Genomic DNA, 11,512 nt, shown 5'->3' with positions numbered 1-11,512 from the left:
CTCTTTAGGCCTCTAAGACTTGCAAGTTTGAATCCCTTTGAATCCAAGTGTGTGTTCTCTAATGGCTAATATGAAGATCCTGGACGCTGTTTTTCCCTCTCTTTTCTCCCTTTTTTGAATTCTGGCAGAATTTTCTCAAGTATTTTACTTTAATTGACTATGTTTGAATGCCCTTTCACTGTTGGCTGCTTACCTTTTATAGTACCATCCTAGGGTTTTTGGGTACCACTAATTCCCTCTACTTGCTCCCTAGGTACCAGAACCAATGTTGTGTCAGCAACATTGATGGCTGGCCTTCCTCACTCTTCATTATTTTTATTCTTTTGAGGTTTCTTCTTCAAAAGCCTCTAGTTGACCTTCCCATTCTAGGGGGTCCTAGAAGACTGACCTTTGTTCTTTTCTTTCAAGGCTTCTAGATTCCACCTTTTTCAGACCCACCTTTTGGCTGCATTCCTTTTTGTCATTTTTCTTAAGTGAGCTGATTTCCTTCTGCCAGGTCGAAAGATCCCCAACCTCCTTCCTTCATGGTTCTTCTTCTTAGGTTCCTCGAGGTACCAGGCCTTTACTTATGAGTTGTTGGTTCCCAAGCCTTCTAATCCCTTTTCTGCATTATTGGGTAGCTGATAGGGACCCATCTATTCTTATTCTTTGTGGTTCTTGACATGCCTCCCTTAAACTGTCTTAATCCAAACCTGGCCTTTGCTGCATATCCTGAGGATCCCAGGCTCTTGGGAATCTCCAGTTATCCCAACCTAGCTTTTTTTCCTGAGCTCCTAGTGATTTTTCTGACCTTTTAGGGTTGGGCTTTTTTTCCTCCCTTTGTTTCATGAGATCTGAAGTTTACCCATTCAAGGATTTGGGTTCCACCTTATGACCCTTAATGGTTTGGGCCTCTCCTCCCTTTCCTTTATTGAAGGCCCAAATATTTTATTTTTCTAGAGTTCAATCATTTGTGTTGTTTTGGGCCTTGCATTGTGCAACATTGTGATTTTTAGATCTCAACAAATGTTTGCAAGACATTTCCGGAACAGATCAGTGCCCTTGAGCTAAAGTTCATATGGTTTCAATGTATAACAGTGTCGTACTTTAGTGATGATCCGCTCCATAATGATATCATGGTAAAATATTGAAATATTAGTTGGAAAGAAGAAACTAAGAGAAGTTGAAAGAACACAAGGAATTAAGGTGGTTTTGTCTTAGAGGCCTACTTGAACAGTAGAAAATTTTAAACAACTATATATTTATTATTGAATTTTGTGTATAATAGTGTACTAATTTAAGGGAATGTGTAGTAGACTAACTCCGTGTTAACCCGAGGATTGGAGTAATATAGTTAGTACTGTGTACAATTAGGACTACCATAATGTAATAAGCTTAAACCCTAAATCCATATCTTTAGCAAATGTCAGCTATAAAACTTTGTCATAATGTTTATGCAAGTTGGTGCAAGTTCATAAAAATGGTGGTCTTTGTGTGCATTGGCTAGCTCAATGGGTAGAGAAAGGAAAAGTTCACATGGCTAACAACAAGTAACAAGCACCATTGAATATTTAGTTGATACCATTGTCAACATTATTCAAAACTGATTGTTATATTGTTTATCCTATTACCTGACCTATACCAATTCATAATGTATCGATTTCTTATATAAGAAGTTAGGTAAATATACCATATTAATTAAAATATATTTTGTATTTAAGGCTAAGAAGCCTTAGTAATGACTCTCTATTCATCTTATTCTTTTAATGCAGGGAGCCCAACTGATGGAAGAAAACCAACGATTAAAATAGATAATAGTTTTTTTTTTTTTTTTTTTTTAATAGAAAAAATTCTTCCTCCACTCTTTTTATCTTAGTTATAAAAAAAATTTCTCTTCCACAGATGGAGAATTTGTTTAGCACTCAAACACATGTACCTGAACAAGGTCAGTCATTTGAGTCAATCACCAATATTTGCAGCTCATCTAATCTTCAAGACAATGACAGTTCAGACATATCTCTCAAGTTGGGGTAAGTTTGTAAAATCCTTAAAAATTTTGAGTTTTCAGGATGAAGTATGAAATAATATTCAGGATTCAATCAATGGATATTTACATCAAACCTCAATATTTTGGGGTCTTATAGCATATAGTTTTAGTTTCAATAGAAGAACTTGACAAAACAGATAAATTTGTTCTTAGGATTAATTATTTCTCTAGATTTAGTATTACAATATGTACTATATTCTAATTTACAATACTAATGGGTTTATCTGGTACTGAATGATAAATTTGGTGGTGAAATTAATGGTTGCTACCACAGGGTGTTGTCACTTGCAACTCATCATCGAGCAATTTGTTTGTTTCCATAGCAACTTAACCATCATCATTGACTGCATGGCAAGAAATGCATACTGCTACTATAGAGAAACTCTTTGCCTTAGTGCATCATTCTATGTCTTGCAGGCTACCTCTTCCTAAATGAATTTGAAGTATAGTGAAGATCAAGAAGCATGCATGGATTCTCTTTTCTCAAATACAAAAGAAAAAAGACCATGCTTAAGTATATACAAATCCTATCTCAAAGTTGTGATTAATTTTCTGTAAGGCCAAATTGTTTCCACCAGCTAATTCTAAGAGAGTCTGCATGTGTACACGATAGATTTGGATGCTTAATCATTTTTATGGATGAATCATGGGTCAATTTGTTACAATGGAAAATAAAGTATAGGGTGTTGGAAAAGGTCGAGTGTAGGGTTGAGAATAATGGCAAGTCATACTATTGATAAATTGATTCACAATTCTATAATGGGTTTTGTTTATCTTTGCATGATTGCTAGTATTACATATTTTCCGCAACATTTTTTTTATCAAGAATGGTGCTTTTGAGTACACTTTGGTTTAAGCCTTAAGGTCTAAAAATGTTTTCAAGTGAACCTTGCTTGTAATAAGATTTCTATGAGCTTCCTATGATTTTGCAACCCAGATTCTTGCACCAACTTGAGAAAAGTGATATCATAATTCATTATATTAATTTGCTCCCACTGCTTTCTTTTTTGATTTTTTCTTCTTTTTTGATTTTTTTTTTTTTTTTGTTTCTAGGTTGGATTGTTCTATTTCCTAGTCTTCCTTGGCAACTCAAGATTAGCACTTCACAGGTTCCATCCATATTTAACTAGATCTTGTCTTGGCTCTCTCTCTCTCTCTCTCTCTCTCTAAAAAAAATAAATAAAATAAGCAAGATTTTAAATTATATATATATATATATATTTTATATATTTGTCAAAACTGCATCATATCTATATAATTTGGTATTCACCAATAACCATGAATCAAACTCATCAAAAAACGTTTAACATGTTAGGGCTAGTTAAGACGAATAAAAATCGAATGTCAATCTTTTCTTCTTCTTTTTTTTTTTTTTTTTGGGGGGGTGGGGGGGATGCTAATGTGAATATCTAGAAGTATAACTCCTCAACTAATTAATTATATCTGTGTATAACTCCTCAAGTAATTGATTAATCAATTGTTCTTTTTTTTAGTAAAATTGATTAATCAATTCTGAATGACTCTTTTTAGTTCCTTTTTCTCACTTACTCAAAATAGCAACCAAAATATAAATCATGAATAGTACATAGGTCACTTATATAGCATACTGAATAATTTCATGTGTTTCTACTTTGTAGAGAAGTGATATGTTTTTTTAGTGTTTTAATGCTAGCAGGTTTACAACTTGAAATCTCACCAAACATATTTATTTCTAGTATAAAAGAAAACATGAACATATTAAACATTCTGAAATTAATAATACGCTTACCACTTCTATCTTTGTATAGTTTGATTTATTTATCATATATAGTACATGCAGTCACATCCTTTAATTTATATTTTTTCAATCCCAATTCCAAATTGTTAAATTGAGATACATATCTAAAACATGTACTTTATTATATTACAGTTTGAATTACTTAAACTCATGAATCAAGAAACAAATAAAACTGCTTCAAACATTTAGTCTCTTAGCTCAAGTGATATGTACAATGGTACCCCATTTACTGTTACCATAAAAAAAAAAAAAAAAAAACTTTACTTCAAATTAGTTGATTGTGACCTTTTATACTAAATGTTAACAATTATTGAAACTTAATATAGACCACACTTGAATAAAATAAAAATTTTCCCAATATCCAAATATTGCACTTTAAGCTAAATGAGTTGTGTTAATAGGTACTATAAGCAACTTTTTGTGCTTCACAACATCTTTTTATCCTTTTTTTTTTGCAACTTTATGTCATTTTTTTTTTTTTTGCAGCTTTATAAAAAAAAATATTAAAATAGATTATGAGACCAATTATATATATATATATTTTTTTTTTTTTCAATTATCCAATTTTTTTATAAATAGAATTTACATTCGTCTAACCTTAATAAGCACTGCACAATATTTATTAACATTTGCCTTTATAATATCATCTAGTAGAACAAGTGACAAGAGTGCTTAGCCAGTTTATCCTAGGCACATGGAACAATATATGTGGAGCATATGGCTTGAGCTAAGACTGGACCATTTTTGTTCCTTTTCTCATTGAAGTCAAAATATATTATTCAGGAAAAATAAAATAATAGTACTTTTTTTTTTTTGGTATCTAAAAAGGTACCTGGACCTTTTGTGGTCCATTTTTATATTTAAGTCTTGGGCCCGGTTCTGCAAAAAATGAAAAAAAGTAATGGCCTCAAAAATCTAGCCTCTTTATCTCCTATTATTGAGAAACTTTAGATGTTGAGCTCTCCCTTGGCCATTTGGCCCCCTACCTATTATTACTGGAACTAAATCTAATATTTGAGTAATTTGATTCCAATATTATATATTGAAATAATGTTTGAGATATAAATTATTTTTACAAAAAATATTTGACTAATTTGATTTTAATATTATATATTGAAATAATGCTTGGGATATAATTATTTTACAAAAAAATTTACAATAATATGTTAAATGATTATGGGTAATGAAAAATGATATTAATGGTAGGTTTAGATGAAAACCAATAAGAAGTTTGTCATATCAACATTTTGTAAAAATGTTGTAAATAATTATGCATGTAGACTCTATATATATACCTGTTTCAACCTTTTCATTATTTTTTCCTTATTTCAATTTGAAAATGTATCATTTTACTCTCTTGGGATTTTCTCTATCGCCATTATTATTATTAGGCAAAAACTCTATTTTCGTTCCTACATTTTCACATAATTCCTATTTTAGTCTCTATATTTATTTTTCACCGCTTTTAGTACCTAAAATCAAAAAAGTGATCTCGTTTTGTCTCTACCATTAGTGCCCTAACGGCAAAATCTTAGGTGGCAGACAGAACACCCTATTAGCTGACATGACGCTGATGTGACATTAATGTGGCGATTAAAAAAATATTATTTAGCATTTTTATATGCCACGTCAGAATTTTAATTTTTTTTAAAAGCCACATCAGAATTTTTATAAAAAAAAATTAAATTAAAGAAAAACCTTAATCTAATTAATTTAAAATTTTAATTAAAATTTTCTTTTCTTAATGCTCATGTTCTTAAACTTGCTCTTCGTGTCCTTTACCGACCAAACCTAGCAACCAAAACTCAAACTCATATTAGAAGATCACAAACAAAAACAAGAAGAAAAATTAAATTAAATACTAACAGAAAATTTTCTCATGTTTTTCCCAAATCCAAGAAGCAACCAAACCATCTCTAGCAAACCCAAATCTCCAAACCCAATTTCAATCAAATCCAAAAAAACAAAAAATAAATCTAAGAAACAAACCCAATCTCTAGCAAGCCCATAAGCCCAAAAATTTTATTGGGAAACAAACAAACAAAAAACCCATAATCAAAAACGGGTTGCGAGACTTGTCGGAGGAAGAAGAGATAGCCGGGGCGGAACCACCATAGGCTCTGCTTAAGCGGCGCGCCACCACCATAACCACCTTAGTTTCTGGTAATTTGTTCACTAATGTTAAGATTTCGGGCTCAGATTTCACCGAAACGAACATATTGGGTTCAGATTTTGTTACTTGGGACTCGAAATTGAAAGACTCAGTGGGTGCCGGAGCGAGAGAAGGGAATGGAACCCAGCCAACATTGATGGCGTCACGGAGAACACCGTTGAGCACCATGTCCTTCGAATCATCTTCTTTGAGTAGCAACTCGCCCCGATTTTCGATGAGACAATGATATAAGCTACCGAAACTGGAGCTCCGACCGAAAATTGACTGTTTCCCGAAGAACCACTTCAGTCTCGCCTAGTAGATGCCGGCAAATCGACTCAAGAAGAGCAAAATCGGACTCTGTAGAGCTCTGTCCATACATTTTTGGATCCGATATTTTTGAACTCTGAATTGGAAATTGCAAAAGTTCAAGGTTTTGGAGTGTTCAAAGAAACTAAGAGAGATGGAGAGAGTTTGGAAGATTTTAGGTTCGTGTTGAAGAAATGAATATTTCAAGCTTCGAAAACGTCATATCTGACATTGTGAAAAAATGTAGGTCGGTTTTTGATCTGAATTTGTTAGTAGTAGAAGTGGGTTTGGTGTAGATCTGGGAAATTATAAGCCATGTGTTTCCGTTTCTGTTTTTGCTTTTTGGTTTTATAAAGTTGGTTTGGTTGCTTCTTGGATTTGGGAAGGACATGAAGAAAATTTTCTGTTAGTATTAATTTAATTTTTTCTTCCTGTTTTTGTTTGTGATCTTTTGATATGGGTTTGAGTTTTTGGTGGCTGGATTTGGTCTGTGAAGAACACGAAGAGCAAGTTGAAGAACATGAATATTAAGAAAAGAAAATTTCAATTAAAATTTTAAATTAATTAGATTTAAGGTTTTCTTTAAATTTAATTTTTTTAATTTTTATGTGGTTTTTAAAAAAATTAAATGCTAACATGACATATAAAAATATAAAATAATATTTTAATCGTCACATCAGTGTCATATCAATTAATAGAGTGTTCCGTCTGTCACCTAGAATTTTGCCGTTAGGGCATTGACAATAGAGACAAAAACGAGATCTCATTTTTTTTATTTTAGGAACTAAAAGTGGTGAAAATAAAAGATAGAGACCAAAGTGAAAATCACGTGAAAATGTAAGGACGAAAATAGATTTTTCGCATTATTATTATTATTATTATTATTATATAAACGGGTTTTCTCCATTCAACACCTTCCAAAACATAGGGTTACAAAGTAAATTCCACCAAATAGGAATAAAATAGAGCTTTCTCTTTTTTTCTTTTTTTTTCCTCTCCTTGAAAGTTTTAGATGATATAAATGAAATTTCCATTATGATATATTTAGTAGTATTGTTGGTCTTCTTATAACATTTTTGGGCCTAAAACTTACGTAGTTTTTTTTTTTTTTTTTTTTTTTTTTTTTTTTTTTTAACATGTCAAAGGATATTATCAAACATTTAAATCTCCTCATTTTTATAAGATGTGCCATTAAATTATAAAACCTTTTGCCAAGAGCATTGTAGCTCTCAATTGACAAATACTCTTTTTCCAACTATCAATTATAAAATAAAACAAAAACAAAATGATAAAACCATTTATCTAAACCTATAATGGTTAAATAATTGGCAAAAATACATTAAAAAAGGAACAATACATTTTATCTTTTCATTAGTAATGATTCAAGGAAATTGACAAAAGAGTGAGCAAATGTCATTTTAACCCAATCACATTTATGGGGCCTTAAAACCCTTAATTTTGCCTAATTGCCCCTTTTAAAGGATAATTACAAGAATAATTGAGGAATCATTAGTATTTGATAATTGGATTAATCAAGTGCCTGTAACCTTGCAATTTTTTTTAGTTCAATTAAATAGGATTATGACATGTCCTTGATTTTAAATTGAATCCTCATGGTACCAATTAAATCAATTGTTCATACTCACATATGATCAGACACAACCTTGTGAATGCATCTTAGTAGTTAAAACTTGATTTCATGATATCTTTTAATTCAATGGTTTCGATTGTAGCCTATGACCTGCAGTTTTGATTATTAAGATTTAAAGATTTGTTTTATATGAAGCAAATGAAATTACGGGTCAAATGTTACGATTTTACCTTTAAGATGTCAAATTACCCTTTGTCTCCAAACGAGGTTAAATACAAGTTGTAAAATTAGGTGTCTACGAAAGTGTAAGAAAAAACCCTTGTTTGTTTTCTCATTATTGCTTGAGACAATTGTTAGCATAACCATGTTCATTATAATTTATAAATGTCCAACCCTAATGAAATTGTGATTCTATTTAAATAAATATAAATAAACTTATACTTTCTTAAATAAATTATTTACTTTAAAAATAAATAATTTTATTTATAGATATTTAAAAATTTTAACTAAGATTTAGGATGTAAGAAGTCAAGCAACTTTGCCATTTCATATATATAAGATCGTTTTTTATAAAATTTTTAAGGATTAAAAAAAATAAAGTAAGAAATATTCAAATTTAAAAAAAAAAAAATTGGGTTGCCCTTCCCACCCTGTCCCCTTTCATCCTCTGCCACTCTATCCAACTCTGATATTGTCCAATTACAATTTAATTTTACAACCTTTCAATTATTACATTTTACCCATAAGATGACTAAGATGAAATCAATAAAATCCCATCCAAATTATAGTTTTAGATTTTATTTTAAACATTTCAGGGGTGAAAATGTAGTTATTGAAAAGTTTGTGAGACTAAGTTGTGATACATGCAAACCAAAAGGGAATAAATAATTTGTTCACAAAATGCAAATTGGTTTCGTTTTAGTCCAAATTATAGGGTGTTAAATATAATAATAAAAAAATTTATGACCTAAATTATAATAAGGCCAAACCATATATAAATAAACGGCAGTTTTTCATTTCTTTTGAACTCTTTAGTCTCATGCCTTTGTTAAGCAATTTCATGAAAATGAAAATCACTTTGCATTCAATTTTTTAAAGGAATGTGGAACAATTGTAACATTGAATTAAGTTTTATTATTATTTTTTAGAAACATCATTGAATTATTAAGTTAATACAAGGATTGGTTCAAGGATGAAACTAAAACCTACAAATTATTTGGAAACAATATTAATTTGTTCTTAACTTTATTTAGCATCTTCATATAAAATAAATAAATAAATAACTTTTCTCTTTATGTTTAGCTTTAAATAACCTTGTCTTGAACTTTATTTTAGTCTAAAACGCGTTTCCCAGACGCGTTTACATTTTTCTTCTTCTTCTTTTTTGTTTTGTTTTTTTTTTAGTTTTCAGCTTTCCCACCGGCTTTTTTTGTACTATTTAGTACTGTTGCGGCTACTGTTCATTGAACAGTAGCCGCAACATTTGATTTTTTCACACAAATTTTACTGTTTACGGACCTACAAATTTCACTTTTCAGTAATTTTTTCATTAAAAATGGGTCTCACGGTACTATTTACACATTTAAAAATTATTTTGCTACAGTGTTTTCAGTTTTCAGCTGTATCCAAACGGACAGTTTTCAATTTAGTCATTTAAATTATATATTTTTTCAATGTAATTCTTCTAAAAAATGACGTAATTTTGCTGTTGGTGAGAAATAGCACTTAACGGTATAATTGGATAGAGATTGACGGAAAAACTAGATTCAAATGTAAATAAAGGAACTTAAATAATATATATATATATATATAAAAAAAATAAGAATAGATAAAAATTATAATTTAACTTTTATTATGGTTGTGTTCATCTTCAAATTACGATGTAACATTAAAAAGAATTAAGAAAATATCTTTAATATATAATTCATAATAATAATAAATTCAATGTTAAAATTAAATTGCTGTGGTTCCACGCTACACAATAGGGTTTTTTTTTTTTTTTTTTTGGGTGGTTGTTGTTGAGAAGCAACAGTTTTGTTTGTCAGAGCCCTGGGGGTGTAAATCTCCCCAATTACCATTTTAGCAACCAACAAGGCAAAAAGCAGCTACATTTGGGGTGGGTTTCTATTTTTTTTATTTTTACCAACTGTAGCTTAGGATGTAAAAAAAAAAAAAGATTATATTTATTTGCAAATATCTAATGGTATGTTAGAGGGAGGAGAGATGTATATTTTATAGAGTAGTTATATTATTTACTTCTGTTAGTTTATATTATTTTATTATGTTAAGTGTAAAAATAAAAATTAAAATATTGCGTGAGTTATAAAATAAGATAGTAAAATAAATAAAATAAATTTTTAGAATATAAAATAGAAATTAGTATGTATCTCCGAATGTTGGTGCTCTTATGTGGACTGTGTAGGCTATAGGGTACACCCCTTGCTCAGATTTTATTTTATTTTATTTTTCCATCATTTATTGGTAAAGTAAGTGCAGCTATTTTTCGTTACAAAAAGAAAAAAAAAGAAAAAGAAAAAAAAGCAAGTGCAGTTTGATTAAACTTCTATGAAAGATAATATTCCTCTTCCGTACAATAATACATAGCTTTCATTTTTTTGGTGTTTAGCTTTCATTTTATTTCTCTTTACCATTCCGAAATCCGTAACATTTATTTATTTATTTTTTGATAAACTCCGTAACATTTATTTTATTTGTTGTGTAATTTACTTTTGTATTATTTTCTACCTATCTATTTTCTTCTCTCTCTCTCTCTCTCTCTGTCTCAGCTGTGTATGCAAATAGTTTCTATTTCTGGAATACAAGGTTGGGCTAATAATTTGGTTTGAACTTTGAAGTAAAGGGTCTGATAACCAAATATCTGGGAAAATGACGAGGAGGAAAATTCAGATTAAGAAGATTGACAACATGACGGCAAGGCAGGTGACATTCTCAAAGAGGAAGAGAGGACTTTTTAAGAAAGCTTTTGAGCTCTCTACTCTCTGCGATGCTGAAATTGGTCTCATGGTATTTTCTGCTACAGGAAAGCTCTTTGAATTCGCCAGCTCAAGGTTTCAATCTCTTTCTCACACTTCTTTCTACTTACAGAAAAACCCTTTTTATTTTCTCATTTTTTTTTACTAGAGAGAAAACCCTTTTTTCTATCTATAGAAAAATATGTCATTGTCCATTCCTTGATCGTTTTGTTCATGCATTCACTATGATTTTATGATTTCTAAGGTGTGTGTGTGAGAGAGTGAGAGACCCAACTGCTCAAAATAAAGATCCTTTTAAGCAAAATACTGAACAAGCCGAATAAGTGATTTAAAAAATAGTACTATGTAACATCTAATCATGAAAAGATAAAGTACTGCAAAATCTTATGGTTTCTGTCTAAATAAAAAAAGAAAAAAAAAAAAAGAAAGAAAAATAACAGTTTTTTTTTTTTGGTAAACCAAATAATAGCAGCTTTCAATTCTTACCCTGAAGGGTTTAACGTATATATGTAGCTGCTTCTTCTTTTGCAGTTCTATAAGCGGGTTATTTTGTCTTTAAATATTGCTAATTATTGCCTATTAATTAGCTTATAATCTAATGTTTTATTTACCCTGAGTTTTAGAGTTGCACTTGCTTATTGTAAAAGTTCAATTAGCCGCTTCA

The 11,512-nt window shown here is 30.2% G+C and overlaps 1 protein-coding gene across 1 annotated transcript; it reads left to right on the top strand.

Annotated features, from left to right (window-relative positions):
• Positions 1–10,529: 10,529 nt before the first annotated feature.
• LOC112013849 (MADS-box protein SVP) lies at positions 10,530–10,923 on the top strand (the record flags this gene model as incomplete). Its single annotated transcript, XM_065769545.1, is given in 1 exon segment — positions 10,530–10,923. A coding segment is annotated over 1 exon segment (182 nt), but the record flags the coding sequence as incomplete, so codon positions are not given.
• Positions 10,924–11,512: the final 589 nt, after the last annotated feature.

The sequence above is a fragment of the Quercus suber genome, unplaced genomic scaffold, assembly GCF_002906115.3.
Source record: "Quercus suber isolate HL8 unplaced genomic scaffold, Cork oak 2.0 scaffold_1199, whole genome shotgun sequence".
NCBI classification, from domain to species: Eukaryota; Viridiplantae; Streptophyta; class Magnoliopsida; order Fagales; family Fagaceae; genus Quercus; species Quercus suber.
The sequence above is the reverse complement of the archived record's forward strand: the minus strand, read 5'-3'. Positions and strand labels throughout refer to the sequence as shown.